This window comes from Euprymna scolopes, chromosome 31 (assembly GCF_053919585.1).
Source record: "Euprymna scolopes isolate OS-2025 chromosome 31, ASM5391958v1, whole genome shotgun sequence".
NCBI classification, from domain to species: domain Eukaryota; kingdom Metazoa; phylum Mollusca; class Cephalopoda; order Sepiida; family Sepiolidae; genus Euprymna; species Euprymna scolopes.
Window position 1 is genome coordinate 85681983 of NC_136512.1, and position 19920 is coordinate 85701902.

The window sequence follows — 19920 nt, forward strand, 5'->3', positions numbered from 1 at the left end:
ATGTTTTGGTAGGTAAGTATGAGAATCGAACCCGTACCCTTGAGTTGGTGACGTTACCCATTAGACCACCGCGACATTGACAAGTTTAAATTTATCTATTGAACTATAAAAACAGGCATGCGCAATAAAAGTTAACTCTGCTGCTTCCATTTGACCTAATTAAGAAGGTCAAATAGAAGTCACGCAGTTGTTTACCCAAATTTGACTGATTTTTTCCCCCAACAGATGTTGGGAAGAGCGAAACCAGCTCCCAATTGTCCGGATTGAATAGCAATTGTCTGATGTACAACATTGATCAAAGCTGATTGCTTCTCGATATTTCCCGGCGCAATGCCGAGAACGTTGTTCGTTGTTAACTTTGAATTAGTTTCGCTTTTTATACGAAAAAGCCTCACCAACACGCGAGCAGCCAAAATAGCAATAATTTTGTAAAATATATTGTGTATATCAAATTTCGAGTCTGTAGACTGAAAATTAACAGAGTTATTGCGTGGGGAAATGTACACAGACACACAGACACGTTCACTTTTATAGATATACTAGCATGGATGCCCGGCGTTGCCCTGGTATTTGGAGGTGTATGCTGAAAAAAAAAAGAAGCGGTCAATTTTTTTAACTTTGACTCCTATTATTAAAATTTATTGATTTGGGCTCAAATCAAGTTATTAAGTTAGAGCCATGTCCAAGGAACGTTAGACCCAAAATTTTCGGAGGAGTTTGGTAGAATTCTCAAAGATCAAATCGTTGAACTTTGGCCCCTTAATCGCCAACTTTCTGGCCGAAAACCGATCACATCGATTTTTCCAAATCTCAGTAACCTGTATATCAAATTTCGAGTCTGTAGACTAAAAATTGACAGAGTTATTGCGTAGGGAAATGTACACACACAGATACCCAGATCCACAGACAGACAGACAGACAGACAGACGCTTTCACTTTTATTGATAAATAGATAGATTGGATGCAATATATAGTAATGATTTAAAAAGTATAATAAAGAGACTCATGCGCCACTACCGAGAATCGAAAACAAAACGTTCAGCTCACGATTTATTTTGCCTCTTCCGTTAATGACTGGGCTATGAAAACATGTTTAGTGCAAGGCTAAAAATTAAAACATGTACCAATAGCTACAACGTTATGCATTCGTAATGCCGGCGTTCGACCTTCACCTGGCAAATTTCATTTTTTATTTTTTATTTTAACACTTTTGCACCGATTTTTCCGGGCTGAAACCCAAATATAAACTTTTGCATGCATTTAAATACCTTATATATTAAGTTTCATGTGTGTAGACCAAAAACTATAGGAGGAGTTTGGTAGGCAAAATTTGTTAAACAAAAAATATATACGTATACATAAATATATATGGAAACACTTTTGTGTTTATTATAAACTTTTTACGCAAATATTATGCAAGTATAAATCATGTAGAATATCTGCATGAATATAATTACACGTAAAAGTTATGTAAAGATGATTATCCCATTAAAAAACCGAAGCAACTAATTAGGAATTAATTAAAATAAATGTTTAAAAGAATATGCAAATTAGCTAGATCTTTGGTTAGTGAATGCAATTCCACGACCCATATATAAAAAATTGTATTTTCTTTTTAAATAAATAGAAAAGAGGGGTTTTAATATGAATATCAATACACACAAAAGAAAAACGAATTTATAGGAGTATATATATATATATATATATATATATATATATATATATATATATATATATATATATATATTTAAAGTGATGGTTGTGTAGTTCCAACGAGAGAAAAAATGTATATTACCTCATCCAAACTCAATCAAGACGCAATAAAAGGAGTCACAAAATGCAACAAACAACGATGTGGAGTCTGCAACAGAATATTAGAGGGAAACACATACACATTTACAAACCCCATACAAACATTCAAAATTAAAAAAAAAACTAGATTGCACTTCAAAAAACGTGATCTATGTAATAAAATGTCCAGCATGCGATAAATCCTACATAGGCGCGACAAAAAACCTTAGTAATAGAGTAGCCCTACACCGATCCAACATAAAAATCGCGGAAAATAGACACCTGCATGTATCACAACATATACACACATGCAGTGGAGGCAGATTCGAGATAATGCCCATCTTCCAAACTGACAACTACTTCTACTTGCTAACACAAGAAAAAAATTTCATAGCAAAGTTTAACCCCGCCTTAAACATCTCTCCATAATTATACACATAAATAGGCAAAACACAAAATACACTTACACGCATGCATACTTGGGTAGGTGTGCACCCTCACACACGAAACAACAAAAAAAGCACAATAAGGCACACGCACACTTTCGCGGGTGCGCGCGCCCATACCCAGTACAGTACCATTTCTCTTAACTAAACAAACAACTAGAAATTATACGTATGTATGTGTATGTACGCGCGTGTGTGCGTGTGTATATGTGTGTGTGTGCGTGGGTGTGCACATATGATTGTGTATGCGTGTGTGTATATATATATATCATCTGTTATCTATGCTACATCTTGTTTGTATGTATACGTGCACTTATGTTTGGGTGACCGAATCCATGTATGCATATGTGCTTGGATTAGAAAGGAAACTTCAACCAATATATACATAAGGTGGGATGTATGAATATGTATGTGTGTGTGTGATTGTGAGTGCATGTGCCCATATATATATATATGGGTGGATGAGTGTATACACATCCGTATGTATGTGTGTGTATATATGTATACATATGTATGCACATGTATGAGTGGGTAAATGTGTTCATGTGGATATGGATATACGCGTATGTGTGAGCCCCTGCATATGTCTGTGTGTGTGCATGTGTATGTGTATGTGTATGTGCCTACATGGTATGTGGATGTTTGTGAGTGTATGTGCACATACATATAAGTGTGTACATATATGTGTGTATGTGCGTGTATGTGTGTGTATATATATCTTCTACCTATTCTCCATCTTACTTGTGTGTGTGTGGGTGCGTGTACGTATGTCTGAATGATTAAGCGCATATATACATGCGTGTTTTGGTTGGGAAAAAAAAAGTATATATATATATATATATATATATATATATATATATATATATATAAAATAAAAAAATAAAAATAATTGTTAGCGGTGGATGTATGCGAGTACGTGTGTGAGTGTGTAGGTGGGTATGTATATATGTATGCTCCTACATATATTTCTATGTATGTATGTGTGTGTATGTGTGTGTGCCTGCGTGCGTGTGCGTGTACATGTGTACATGTGCATGAATGTATATGTATGCGTGTGTGATTGTGTGTGAATGTATGCTATACATGGGGAAAGAAAGTCTTTAAAAAGAACCCTAAAAAACCCATAAAAACCTTCACCATATGGACTAAAAAACACTCTTTGAAAATAACTTTGACCGGACATTTGAACACTTACAGTTGGAGTCAGAATGTCTGAACACACGCATCACTCTAAAAAACATATTCAATATCAGCGGAGGTAACCCTACAAACTCCTATTTTAAAGAAAAACTTTTTACGAAAACATCTGAAGAGAGCACACCCTAAGCTCGAAACGCGTTATAAAAATATTTTAAAATAAAAATGTGATGAAAACCTTTAAAAAAAACCCACAATTGTTGATGGCTACACTCTTTTAAATATATATATATATATATATATATATATATATATATATATATATATATATATATATATATATATATTCTCCAGCCGAATCAAGTACATCCACTAGAGTGTATCTGTCTTTTTAAGCCGTCCGTGTCTAAGCATGTATTCATTTACCTTCTCGATTTCTCTCTAAATAAGACATTGTCTCTATTTTATTGTTCGGTTTTCATCATCTGTTTCTGCTCACGCAATTTTATATTGATAGCAGTATGAATGAGAAACCGGATTTTCCGAACTTAAGAACAAAAACAGTAATTTAATAACTACTTTTGTGACGATGCAATTTATCTTCACAGTCTTGCACCTGTTTCACGAGTTTGAACATTTGCAACACATGAATAAATAGTTCACCTATTTATTAAAATGATTTTAAAAATAAAACTGCATGTACATACGAAAGTATAGATCAAGACTCAACACTTGTTTGTTGCTTGCTGTTGATTTCATACAGATCAATCTGCTTATGCAGTGATAAACTTGTGAAATGCATCTGTGAAACGTATTTGTGAAATGCATGTGTGAAATGCTTTTGTGAAATGCACTTGTGAAATAAACTCATGAAATGCACCTATGAAATGCACTTGTAAATGCATTCGTGAAATGCCCATGTGAAATGCATTTGTGAAATGCACTTGTGAAATGCATTTGTGAAATGCATTTGTGAAATAAAATTGTGAAATGTACTTGTTAAATGCGTTTGTGAAATGTATTTGTGAAATAAAATTGTGAAATGTACTTGTTAAATGCGTTTGTGAAATGTATTTGTGAAATAAAATTGTGAAATGTACTTGTGAAATGCATTCGTGAAATGCCCATGTGAAATGCATTTGTGAAATGCACTTGTGAAATGTATTGGTGAAATGCATTTGTGAAATAAAATTGTGAAATGCATTTGTGAAATGCACTTGTGAAATGCATTTGTGAAATGCATTTGTGAAATAAAATTGTGAAATGTATTTGTTAAATGCGTTTGTGAAATTCACTTGTGAAATGTATTGGTGAAATGCATTTGTGAAATAAAATTGTGAAATGTATTTGTGAAATGCATTTGTGAAATGCACTTGTAAAATGCATTTGTGAAATGCATTTGTGAAATAAAATTGTGAAATGTACTTCTTAAATGCGTTTGTGAAATGCACTCGTGAAATGCATTTGTGAAAGACATTTGTGAAATGTACTTGTGTGAAATCCACTTGTGAAATAAAATTGTTAAATGCCCTTGTGAAATGCATTTGTGAAATGCATTTTTGAAATAAAATTGTGAAACAAACTTGTGAAGCGTATTTCTGAAATGCACTTGTAAAATGCATTTTTAAAATGCACTTGTGAAATGCATTTGTGAAATGCACTTGTGAAATAAAATTGTGAAACCAACTTGTGAAATAAAATTATTAAATGCACTTGGGAAATGCATTTGTTAAATGCATTTGTAAAATGCATTTGTGAAATGCACTTTTGAAATAAATTTGTGAAATACACTTGTGAAATGCACTTTTGAAATGCATTTGTTTTATGCACTTGTGAAGCAAGATGCATCAGAGTGTTACTTTTCGTCAAAATCAGACGGTTTCTTTTTTTAATCGGATTTTTTAGGTTATCATAAAGTACATCCGTGTGAAATTTTAATTAAAAATCAGCTCAGCCGTTTCGGAGTTCAGAGGAAACGAACTTACATCCGCACTCACGTACACACACAGACATCCTCGAGTGTCTAAGGTCTCTCTGTACAGGGGTTTGCCACAACAACCTGGCATGAGGATACTTTTCCCCGAGAAGTAAACCCTGACCAAATATTCAAAATCACATTTTGTATTCGCTGCCTAAATAAGATCTCCTCGCTATGGCTAGCTCGCAATAGCTTTTATGAAGAATGATGAAGCTTTTCCAAGTGATGTTACCTCAAGTAATAGCTGGATACTCCACCAGACTTGATAAATTCTTGGAATGGAATCTAGTATGACCAAGAGACCAAAATGAAAGATATACTACAATGTATAAAAATGGTTAATTGGGGAGAGGAAATTAGGTTCTCAATTTCTTTATTCAGTGCTTGAGAGATAAGAAGTTAATGGAACATTCGAATATCAATGTATCTCATATAGACATCAAGTTTTAGCCCCAGGTAGGGGGCCCCTTGATTTCTGAGAACTTCGACTGAAGTAAAATAAAACAAGCAAAGTCGTTTTTATATATAAAGTAGATTTTTTTTTCAACACCGGCAAATAAATAAAGTCAAGCAATTTAATAATTTATGTATTATCATTTTTTTTTTAATTTACCGTTTGAAACATGACGTAAATCATTAATGTATGACGTCACAAAATTTATAATTACTTTATTAAGTTAATGTTTTAAGATGCAATTTTAAGAAAGTAAGGATAGCTCAATTGTTTGTAAAAGAGATGGATGAACTTAAGTTTTGCCTATGTGTCTGTCTCCATATTTTCAAACTTAATCTCCTCTGAAACGAAAAGTCGCAGAGCGGCACTAGGAGCCTCAAATAATTGAATATTTTACTGACGGTTCTTTTATGGGTCTTTAGTCGGTTAAAATAATCTTTAATGAGCCAAATATGGGTCCAAAATGAATAAAAAATCGTTATACATTTTGTACATTCATCTTAGTTTATTTTTAATTTTAATTTTTAATTAATTCATATGCGTACCATGTTGGTACAGTGGTAACGTCACCAGCTTTGAATGCTACAGTTGCGGTTTCGATACTAGCTGATCGCACCCAAATTCTCTTTTTTACATTTGACATCACGATTCTATGTCCGAAATTTAGAAAAATTAAAATAAGGGTATTTTACGCCAGAGCAAAGCCTCCGCACGCTAATCTAATATATAAAAGGCTACATGCCTGTCTGTCTGTCTCCATATTTTTAAAATATATATCTTCCGAAACTAAAAGTCACAGAGCAGCGTATGCGGCCTCAAATTATTGGATCTTTTATGGTCCGTTCTTTTATGGGTTTTTAAACAATTTAGTTTTAAGGTTTCAAAAATGGTTTTTACAATAGTTTTTTTATGGGTCAAAATTGGGTAAAAATTGAAAATTATACGTTTTGGACATTCATCTTACTTTATTTAAAATTTTTAATCCGTTCATATGCATGTCACGTTGATAAAATCGTAACCTCACAAACTTGGAATGCTCCAGTTTTGCTGTAGGTTTCGATTCTAGCCGATGGAAACCAAATATTTATTTTATTTTTTTTTTTACTTTTGAAATCACGACACTCTAATAATATATACGAAATCTGGACCAATTAAAATACCATATCTAAGGTTATTTTACGACCGGACCACGCCAGGAGTCAACCCGCTAGTTTATTATATAAATTTATGCTAAATTCATGATATGATATTAATGCTAAATTCATATGATATTAATGCTAAATTAATGATATGATATTAATGCTACATTCATGACATCATATTAATGCAAAATTCATGATATGATATTCATGCTAAATTCATTATATGATATTAATGCTAAATTCATTATATGATATTAATTAATAAGGCAACCATTCGCTCATGTATGGAGTACTGTTGTCACATCTGGGCTGGTGCATCTGCTGCTTGTCTCTCGCTCCTGGACAGGGTTCAAAAGAGAGTCGCCAACCTGATAGGTCCTGAACTATCATCTAGGCTTCAGCCTCTGTCCCATCGATGAGATGTTGCATCCCTCTGCCTGTTCTACAAATACTTTAATGGTGAATGCTCTGACGAACTGCAAACACTTGTCCATCCCCGCCGTAACTACCCCCGACAAACCCGACAAGCTACTAAGTCTCATCCCTTTACAGTAGAGATCCCTAGGTGCAAGAAAGCCTTTTACTCCAATAGTTTCTTCCCCAGAACTGTGGGTCTTTAGAACTCCCTTCCAGGATTCTGCTTTCCCAACTGCAATGATATGCAGAAGTTCAAGTGTAATGTTAACAAACATCTTTCTACTCATCTCCCCTCATAATGACCCCGCTAATTAAGTCCCTAATAGTAGCCCCTTGCTTCAAAGTGGCACTGTGCCTTGTTTAGGGTGAAAATTGAATAAAAAATAAAAAAAATAAAAAAATGCTAAATTAATGACATGATATTCATGCTAAATTTATTATATGATATTCATGCTAAATTTATTACATGCTATTTATGCCAAAGTTATTATATGATATTCATGCTAAATTTGTTATATGATATTTATGCTACATTTATTAAAGGATATTCATGCTAAATTTATTATATGATATTCATGCTAAATTTATTATATGATATTCATGCTAAATTCATTATATGATATTTATGTTAAATTTATTATATGATATTCATGTTAAATTTATTATATGATATTCATGCTAAATTCATTATATGATATTTATGCTAAATTTATTATATGATATTCATGCTAAATTCATTATATGATATTCATGCTAAATTTATTATATGATATTCATGTTAAATTTATTATATGATATTCATGCTAAATTCATTATATGATATTTATGCTAAATTTATTATATGATATTCATGCTAAATTCATTATATGATATTCGTGCTAAATTTATTATATGATATTCATGCTCAATTCATTATATGATATTCATGCTATATTTATTGGATATTCATGCTAAAATTATTATATGATATTCATGCTAAATTAATTATATGAGATTCATGTGTAATTTATTGAATATTCATTCTAAATTTATTATGATATTCATGCTAAATTCATTATATCAAATTTATGCCAAACTTATTATATGATATTCATGCTAAATTTATTATATGATATTTATGCTAAATTTATTATATGATATATATGCTAAATTTATTATATAATGAATTTAACATGAATATCATATAATACATTTAGCATGAATATCATATAATGAATTTATTTATTATTTTTTTTTTACATGGGATCACCACTTATCAAGGCCCGAAAGCCACTCGGGGATAAGGGCTATTTTGTGTACAATAATCAATGGGATAATATCGTAGTAATAGTTGGTATTGGAGATTTGATAAAGTGTCTTACTTAAGGGGGCGATTAATCAGGAATTTGTTTATATTGCACTTGAAGACATCCAAGTTGTAGCCAGGTGGGAAACAGGCAAACGGAAAAGAATTCTACAGGCGTGCACTTCTCAGAGAAAAAGCTATTTTCATGGAGTCTACGTTTTGATTTAAGCACAGATAAAGAGTGGGGGAAATTACTGACAGTCGTTTTAGCTAGACGGGTGTTTATCATGAAGGATTGGCAAGGGGGGGGCGAGAGATTGCAGCTTGGATTAGCACTTGCCATGGAAATAATGATAAAACAAAGACAGGCTCGCAACGTCTCCTCTGTGGGAGAATGGTTGCAGGGAAGAGAAGAGAGCATCCCCCACTAAGCCACGAAGTCTATTTTGTACTTTTTCAAGGCAGGATAGGCTGTTTTTTGAAGCTCCAGTCCAGATGTGTCAACAGTGGACGTACTTGGCTTTTATAGAGATAGAGAATTGCATCAGTAGTGAGATTTCTTCTGGAGGGGTAGAAGGATCCCACAATTTTCCTAGCGGCCCAGGCAACAGACTTGATATACATGTTCCATTTTAGATCAGAAGTAAAGGTCAAACCCAGGAGCTTGTCAAAACATGAAGCCTCCCCCAAACGGGAGCAATCCATTTCAATTGATGCTTGATGAGGAACAGAGCGTTGATGATGTAAAGATTGGAGCTTGATTTTAGATGCATTAAAAGTAACCAGCCATCTCTTCCCCCACTGAACCACGTGCTCAAGATCAGAGGAGAGAGAATCAGAGAGAGCCTTGTCATTTACGGCCATTGATGTGTACCATAGATGGTCGTGTCATCAGCATAGATGTCAACGAATGATTTAAGTATGTGTTTTGGGAGGTCATTGCTGTTGATCAGGAAGAGAGTTGGGCCCAGGATGTACTCCTGGGGGACTCCAGCATTAATACTGTGGGCCTCTGATTGCTGCCCGTGAACCTATCAGAGAGAAATGATTTAATTATTGAGAAAACATTTCCAGTTATACCATAGCTGGAAATCTTGTGAAGTAGGCCCTTCTGCCAAGCATTATCGAAGGCCTTTGATATGTCAAGAGCAATTGCCCTAGAAAGGTAGCCTCCGTCGTGAGATTCACTAATCCTATGGGATATAACTTTTAGCACATCAGCTGTAGATCTAGAAAAACGGAAACCGTATTGCATGTCACTAAGGAGGTTATTTCTGCTGAGGTGGTTGACTACTTCTTTATTTAATATGGATTCCAGTATCTTACTCATGACACACAAGAGACTTATTGGGCTGTACTGAGAGGGAGATGACTTATCACCTGAGTTCTAAAATACACTGCATACTAACGAGGTTTTCCAGGGTGTTTGAAAGCACTTCTCCTTAAGGTAACGTTTAAGAAGTTTTGTAAGTATGGGGGCAAGTTCTGGTCGAAGCTTTTTCAACACTATAATTGAAATGCCGTCTGGGCCAGTTGCTTTACTGGAATCGAGGTTCTTGATTAGTTTGGCGACCTCGTACACAGATATTTGTATTTTGGATAGTGTGTTGTCTGTTGTAGGAGGAAATACTGGGAGTTGATGACCTTCGTCATAGAAGGTAGAGTTAGCTGCAAAGTTATTGGCAAATAGTTTGGCCTTGTCTGATGTTGATGAGATGACCTCAGATCCATTAATGATGGTTGGCATAGTACGCACGCATCTATTCAGGATACTATTTGCTATTTGCCCAAAAGTGGTGGGAACCAAGCCGCTGCTCAGCAACTTTGGATTTGATGGACTGAGCATATAGCTCTCTTGCATTTTTATTACTTTTACAGTGGTTGCTGAAGGCAGCTTTACTCCCAGTACATCTATTACGTAGGTAGCCGTGGAAAAAGTGATTTCTGTGCGTGATGGCATGAATATCATATAATGAATTTAACATGAATATTAATTATATAATGAATTTAGCATTAATATAATATTATAAATTTAGCTTGAATATTATATAATAAATTTAGCATTAATATCATATAATGAATTTAGTATGAATATAATATAATGAATTTAACATAAACTTCATATAATGAATTTAGCATAAATATCATATAATAAATTTTGCATAAATATCATATAATAAATTTAGCATATATATCATATAATAAATTTTGCATGAATATCAAATAATGAATTTAGCATAAATATCATATAATAAATTTTGCATAAATATCATATAATAAATTTTGCATGAATATCAAATAATGAATTTAGCATAAATATCATATAATAAATTTAGCATATATATCATATAATAAATTTAGCATAAATATCATATAATAAATTTTGCATAAATATCATATAATAAATTTTGCATAAATATCAAATAATGAATTTAGCATAAATATCATATAATAAATTTTGCATGAATATCAAATAATGAATTTAGCATAAATATCATATAATAAATTTAGCATATATATCATATAATAAATTTAGCATATATATCATATAATAAATTTAGCATAAATATCATATAATAAATTTTGCATAAATATCATATAATAAATTTTGCATAAATATCAAATAATGAATTTAGCATAAATATCATATAATAAATTTTGCATGAATATCAAATAATGAATTTAGCATAAATATCATATAATAAAGTTTGCATAAATATCATATAATAAATTTAGCATGAATATTATATAATGATTATAGCATGAATATTATATAATGAATTTAGCATTAATATCATATAATAAATTTGGCATGAATATCATATATTTAATTTAGCATTAATATCATGTAATTAATTTAGCATAAATATCATATATTTAATTTAGCATTAATATCATGTAACGAATTTATCATTATCATCATATAATAAATTTAACATGAATATCATATAATGAATAAATCATGAATACCATATAATGAATTTATCATTAATACCATTTAGCATAAATATAATATAATGAATTTAGCATGAATATCATATAATGAATTTAGCTTGAATATTATGTAATAAATTTAGCATTAATATCATATATTAAATTTAAAATGTATATCATATAATGAATTTAGGATTAATATCATATAATAAATTTCACTTGAATATTATATAATAAATTAAACATGAATATATAAAATACATTTGTCATGAATGTCATATAATGAATTTGGCCTAAATATCATATAATAAATTTAGCAAAAATATATCGTAATAAATTTAGCATCTATATTATATTATAAATTTGGCGAGAATATCATATAATTAGTTTGGCATTAATATCATATAATAAATTAAGCATTAATATCATATAATAAATTTACCATGAATATCATGTAATAAATTTATCATTAATATCATATAATGAATTTAGCATTAATATCATATAACAAATTTAACATAAATATTATATAATGAATTTAGCATGAATATCATACAATAAATTTAGCATTGATATTATATAATAAATTTAGCATTAATATTATATAATACATTTAGCATTAATATCATATAATAAATTTAGCATGAATATCATATAATGAATTTAACATAAACATCATATAATGAATTTAGCATGAATATTATATAAAAAATTAAGCATTAATATCATATAATGAATTCAGAATGAATATCATATAATAAATTTAGCATTAATATTATATGATGAATATAGCATTAATATCATATAATGAATTTAGTATTAATATCATATAATAAATTTAGCATGCATATCATATAATAAAATTAGCATATATATCATATAATAAATTTGGCATAAATATGACATAAAAAATGTAGCATGAATATCATATAATAAATTTGGCATGAATATCATATAATGAATTTAGCATAAATATCATATAATGAATTTTGCATTAATGTCATATAATTATTTAGCATTAATAACATATAATTAATTTAGTATTAATATCATATAATAAATTTAGCATGAATATCATATAATAAAATTAACCTGAATATAGTATAATAGATTTAGCATGAATATCATGTAATAATTTATATTGCATATTATATAATAAATTTAGCATTAATATCATATAATAGATTTAGCATGTATATCATATAATAAATTTATCATGCATATTATATGATAAATTTAGCATTCATATCATATAATAAATTTTGCATTAATATCATATAATTAATTTAGCAGAAATATCATATAATACATTTATCATGCCTATTATATAATAAATTTAGCATGAATATCTTACAATAAATCTAGCATAAATATCACATAATAGATTTATCATGTATATCACATAATAAATTTATCATGCATATTATATAATAAATTTAGCATTAATATCATATAATACATTTATCATTCATATTATATAATAAATTTAGCATTGATATCATGTAATAAATTTTGGATAAATGTCATATAATGAATTTAGCATTAATATCACAAAATAAATTTAACAATTATATTATATAATGAATTTAGCATGAATATCATATAATCAATTTATCATTAATATCATATAATGAATTTGTTATGAATATCATATAATAAATTCAGCATTAATAAATTTATGAATTTAGCATTAATATCATATAATAAATTTAATATTTATATTATATAATGAATTTAGCATTAATATCATATAATGAATTTAGCATGAATATTATATAATAAATTTAGCATGATATCATATAATGTATTTAACCTAAATAACATATAATGAATTTAGCATGAATATCATACAATGAATTAAGCATAAATATTATATAATAAATTTAGCATGAATACTATATAATGTATTTAGCATAAATATCATATAATGAATTTAGCATGAATATCATATAATAAATTTAATGTTTATATTATATAAAGAATTTAGCATAAATATCATATAATGAATTTAGCATTAATATCATATAATAAATTTAGCATAAATATCATATAATGAATTTAGCATTAATATCATATAATAAATTTAGCATGTATATCATATAATGAATTTAGCATAAATATCATATAATGAATTTAGCATTAATATCATATAATGAATTTAGCATGAATATCATATAATAAATTTAATGTTTATATTATATAAAGAATTTAGCATAAATATCATATAATGAATTTAGCATTAATATCATATAATAAATTTAGCATAAATATCATATAATGAATTTAGCATTAATATCATATAATAAATTTAGCATGTATATCATATAATGAATTTAGCATAAATATCATATAATAATTTAGCATTAATATCATATAATAAATTTAGCATGAATATCATATAATTAATTTAGCATAAATATCATATAATGAATTTAGCATTAATATCATATAATAAATTTAGCATTAATATCATATAATAAATCTAGCATGTATATCATATAATGAATTTAGCATAAATATCATATAATGAATTTAGCATTAATATCATATAATAAATTTAGCATTAATATCATATAATGAATTTAGCATAAATATCATATAATTAATTTAGCATAAATATCATATAATTAATTTAGCATAAATATCATATAATGAATTTAGCATTAATATCATATAATGAATTTAGCATTGATATCATATAATAAATTTAGCATTAATATCATATAATGAATTTAGCATTAATATCATATTATGAATAAAGCATGAATATCATATAATGAATTTAGCACAAATATAATATAATGAATTTTGCATTAATATAATATAATATATTTAGCATGAATATCATATAATAAATTTTGCATGAATATCATATAATGAATTTAGCATAAATATCATATAATGAATTTAGCATTAATATCATATAATAAATTTAGCATGAATATCATATAATTAATTTAGCATAAATATCATATAATTAATTTAGCATAAATATCATATAATTAATTTAGCATAAATATCATATAATGAATTTAGCATTAATATCATATAATAAATTTAGCATTAATATCATATAATGAATTTAGCATAAATATCATATAATTAATTTAGCATAAATATCATATAATGAATTTAGCATTAATATCATATAATGAATTTAGCATTGATATCATATAATAAATTTAGCATTAATATCATATAATAAATTTAGCATTAATATCATATAATAAATTTAGCATAAATATCATATAATTAATTTAGCATAAATATCATATAATTAATTTAGCATAAATATCATATAATGAATTTAGCATTGATATCATATAATAAATTTAGCATTAATATCATATAATGAATTTAGCATTAATATCATATTATGAATAAAGCATGAATATCATATAATGAATTTAGCACGAATATAATATAATGAATTTTGCATTAATATAATATAATAAATTTAGCATGAATATCATATAATAAATTTTGCATGAATATTATATAATTAAATTATCATTGATATTATAATGAATTTAGCATGAATATTATTTAATTAATTTAGTAAATCTTTGTTCAGAGCATCTTTTAATAATCAAGTGTGAACTTTCTGAAAGGAGCCACGTGTGAGGAATACGTGGAAAAGTTTTTTTTCTCTGATGTTTAATTTACTTAAAGTAATTGAGCAATAATAGAAATGAATTAGACCTCATGTTCAGTCTAGAAATGAGGTTTATAACCCATTTCGTGACCCTTGGCGTTCGAATCAAGATCAACCCGTTTCGTGAACCTTAGTCTTATGTTTTAAATGGATAACTTCTAATAAATAAAAGTGTGTTTCTTTCATTGTTTTTTTTTTTTCGTCAAAAAAAAATATACGAATTGTTTTGAAACGGAAATTTGGGGACTTCAAATCCCTGCCACCCTCTTAAACATTCGCAGGAAGAACTCGCCTAACTACAACCACAACTGCCCCCAAATCTTTTGCTTTTTCTCTCCGTACAAATAACAAAACCGAACTGCAATGGAAAAAGTTGCCTTCATAGAACATCACATCCGTAGAAAAAAATACAAAACTGCTTGCTAACTGACTACAGCAGGGTTGTTTTCAAGTCTATTACAAACAAATACTTACTGAGTCTTCCGCTTGGATAATCGATTTATCTTAAGTAATTTTTAATCGATTCCGACCATGGTTTCCAATCCTCTCGTGGTGGCGATCATCGTCTAACTGACAATCTTTAAAACTCTGCTCTATCCTTATATTATGGCAGGTGCTCGACTGAGCTTCAATATATGCTCCTTTCCCTGTAAAACTTTCAAAACGCATACTTCTCAAGCTACAACTGTGAACACGGTCCTTTACACATTATCCGCCCCTAAAACAAAACGAAAATTCCATGAGCAATGTTTCTTTCCTAGAATTGTCCGCCTGTGGAACGCAATACTGTGAGATGCTTTCCAACTGACTATTGCATAATCGTTTTCAAGTCTAATGCAAATAAGTTCTCGTTGACACGTACTCTTAAGAAATTAAACACTTCCACATTCTACAATAACTTATCATCACACTGTTGTTCCATCGTCTACTTAAAAATCATTAATTCTTATCCTCGAATAGTCTCTGCGCCTTGATAAGCAGTGACCCTTAGTAAAAAATATATCTGTCATCTTCTATTCACAGGCATTGATAAGCGATAATCTATCGTAAATAAAAACAAGAATAAAAAAGGGGGTTTGTATTACTGTACACAGATTCGAAAAAGTTGTCAAAAAACAAATATATAACAAATAAATGTTATCAAAAGCAAGATAAGTTACTTTTTTTACCTAACTGGATATATTTTTTTGTGTTTTTATTCAATGTAACATGTTTATTCAGCTCGAAAATCATACAGTGGTTACCGATGTATTGGAAACTCAAGATGGCGCCTCACTCCCTCTTTAACACTGTAAGTTTGGGAAAAGGTGTTATAAATAAAAAACTATACAAAATACGGTTAAGAAACCGCCGAATATATGTCAACCTACGTCACAGTAACATTTATTGAGCGAGTTTTAACAGTATTTTATCCAATTTTTTATTCATATCACCTTTTCCGAAACTTACCGTGTTAAAGAGAGAGTCAGACGCCATCTTGAATTTTCCAATACATCGGTAAACACTGTACGATTTTCGAGCTGAATAAACATGTTACATTGAATAAAAACACAAAAAATATACCCAGTTAGGTAGAAAAGTAACTTATCTTGCCTTTGATAACATTTATTTGTTATATATTTGTATTTTTTTGACAACCTTTTCGAATCTATGTGTACAGTAATACAAACCCAAAAAATGTATATAGCTTTATCTTACCTGAAATGACCACAAGTAATAACGATAAAAAAAGCGCCATATTTTCGTCATCGGTTTGATTGCGAAATATCCCTTCGTGCAACTTTCAAGCTTACACTCCTAATGTTACAAATCCAGGTGAATAGTGAACGCGTGACATGACGCCATCAAAATGTAAATAAAATAAAACTTATTGTATACTTCTACTGGTATATACACACATTATAACAACTGTTTCTTTACATCTACATGGATGCACACTGTGGTTTGTAGCCTTACTGTTTCTCTCTTTCTTTTTCCTTATCCCTCTCTTTCTAATAATAGACGCCGTCGTGGATTTCACACAACTAAACTGTGAATAATGATCGAATTAGTTGAATAGTCTATATGGCGCTTACAAAAACACCCACCATATATATATATATATATATATATATATATATATATATATATATATATATATTATTATTATTATTATTATTATTATTATTATTATTATTATTATTATTACCGTATCTTTCTGTTAAGTTACATTATTGTTTCGGCTACACGGCCGTTTTTTGGGGAGGACGCTACAGACGGGCAAAAAAACGGCCGTGTAGCCGAAACAATAAGGTAACTTAACAGAAAGATACGGTAATAAAAAATAAAACGCATCTTTGCTCTACAATAGTATTGAGCACTTTCTCCACTAAATATATATATATATATATATATATATATATATATATATATATATATATATATATATATATATATAGAGAGAGAGAGAGAGAGAGAGAGAGAGAAGGAGAGAGACAGAGAGGGAGGGAGCAAATAGTTAATAAAACATGTTAAAAAACACTTTGAAAAAAGAGTTAAAAACATATTTAATTTTAAAAAGGAAACACTAAATAAATGGATAGTCCCTAATCCGCGGAGTTTCGAAGAAATACTTTCCTTCTCATCAGAGGGTAGGATTTAGCAAAATGCGGGATCGGATTTTGCTTGCAAAAGTATTTGATGAAACTACAAGTCATAGATTTTACTTGGTAACAAAAAGTAAAGCAGAGGGAATGGGGTGAAGAAAAAGGTGATTTCACTTTTTTTGTTTTATTTTATTTCAGTCGAAGTTCTCAAAAATCAAAGGGCCCACAACCTGGGGCTAACACTTGAACTCTATATGAGATACATAGGTAATCGAATGTTCTATTAAAGTTCTTTTTATCTCAGACCTTGAGTTAGTAAAGAAATGTAGAACATGATTTTCCTCTCCCCAATTAACCATTTTCATATGTTGCAGTATTTTTATTTTGGTCTCTTGGTTTACTGGATTCCAGGACAAGAATTTATCTAGTCTGGTGGAGTATCCAGCTTCTTGCTATTACTTGAGGCCACATCACTCGGAGAAGGTGCACCATTCCTCGTAAAAGCTAATGTAAGTTAGCCATAGTGAGGAGATCTTATTTGGGCAGCGAATACAAAATGTGATTTTGAATATTTGGTCAGGGTTTACTTGTATGGAAAAAGTATCCTCATGCCAGGTTGTTCTGACAAACCCCTGTACAGAGAGACCTTAGACACTCGAGGACAGTGTCTAATAGGCATTCAAGTTCTCTCCCCAGTAGGCATTCAAGTTCTCTCCCCGATTCAAGTGAATGAATAGTCTGGTGAAAGGTAAAGAATCCAATGACGGTAAAATCTTTTTTTTTATTTTTTTTTTTTTTTTTATTACATTTTCACCCCAAACAAGGCAAATTGCCACTTTGGTGTAGGGGGCTACTATCAGGGGCAACAACTACTGGGGTACTATGTAGGGATTTGGGCAGCAAGGTGTCGGTTCACGTTACACTTGAACTTCTGCACGTCAGTACTGTTGGGGAAGCAGGAACCTGGAATGGAATTCCAGAGTCTTGCGGTTCTGGGGAAGAAACTATTGGAGTAAAAAGATCTTTTACATCTAGGGACCTCTACAGTGTGGGGGTGGGATCTAGTAGCCTGTCGGGTTTGTCGAGGGTGCTCGCGTCGTGGGGGCACAAGTGATTGCAGTTCATCAGAGCATTCACCACTAAAATACTTGTAGAACAGGCAGAGGGATGCAACATTTCGTCGATGGGACAGAGGCTGAAGCTTAGATGCCAGTTCAGGGCCTATCAGATTTGCGACTCTCTTTTGAACCTTGTCAAGGAGCGAGAGACTAGTAGCAGATGCACCAGCCCAGATGTGGCAGCAATACTCCATACATGGGCGAATGGTGGCCTTATAGAGGTACAGGATACTTTCGGGTGTTAGTAGTTTTCTAGCACGGTAGAGAGAGCCTACCTTTCTTGCAGCGGCCCTGGCAATGCCTTCAATGTAATTGTTCCAACTCATGTTTCCTGTGAACGTTAGGCCAAGGAGTTTGAAAGATGGACTCTCAGATAAAGAGTCGTTGGCCATTGCTATTGGTGGTAGAGAGGGTTTCTTGTAATTATTGAATGAAACTAGTTTAGTCTTGGCAGCATTGAACGCGACCAACCACTTTTGTCCCCATTCCACTACAGATTGGAGGTCTTCCTCTAGTGTTTCTGCCATTTCTTTAGAAATGTGTTCATTCGTCTTCCTGTCGTGTCTGCCATAGAGTGTAGTGTCATCAGCATATATACCCATCTCAGAGGCAATGTTGTCGGGGAGGTCATTTATGAATATCAGGAACAATAGAGGTCCAAGGATACTTTAGTTTTACCATCTTGGATCATTTTGATAAATTTAATTGTAATTTATATATATATATATATATATATATATATATATATATATATATATATATATATGTGTGTGTGTGTGTGTGTGTGTATATATATATATATATATATATATATATATATATATATATTCAAAAGATATAAAAATATTTAAATTAATATTTACATAATAAATTAATAATTGTATATATATATTTATTTATTCTTATATATGTGTATATGTATATATACTTGTATATGCATATATATATATTTATATATACATAAATATATATACATGT

The 19920-nt window shown here is 29.9% G+C and overlaps 1 protein-coding gene across 3 annotated transcripts in view; it reads right to left on the minus strand.

Moving 5' to 3' along the window:
* LOC145255829 (uncharacterized) overlaps positions 1-17219 on the minus strand; it is a 70361-nt gene extending 53142 nt beyond the window's left edge. Inside the window, exon 1 of one of the 3 annotated variants that reach the window (XM_080114549.1) lies at positions 16938-17219. In XM_080114549.1, the coding sequence (XP_079970675.1) occupies positions 16938-16977 (40 nt within the window). In that variant the 5' untranslated portion in view covers positions 16978-17219. The remainder of the gene's footprint in view (positions 1-16937) is intronic. The other 2 variants (XM_080114550.1, XM_080114548.1) reach the window with 2 other exon arrangements.
* Between the last annotated feature and the right edge of the window lie 2701 nt (positions 17220-19920).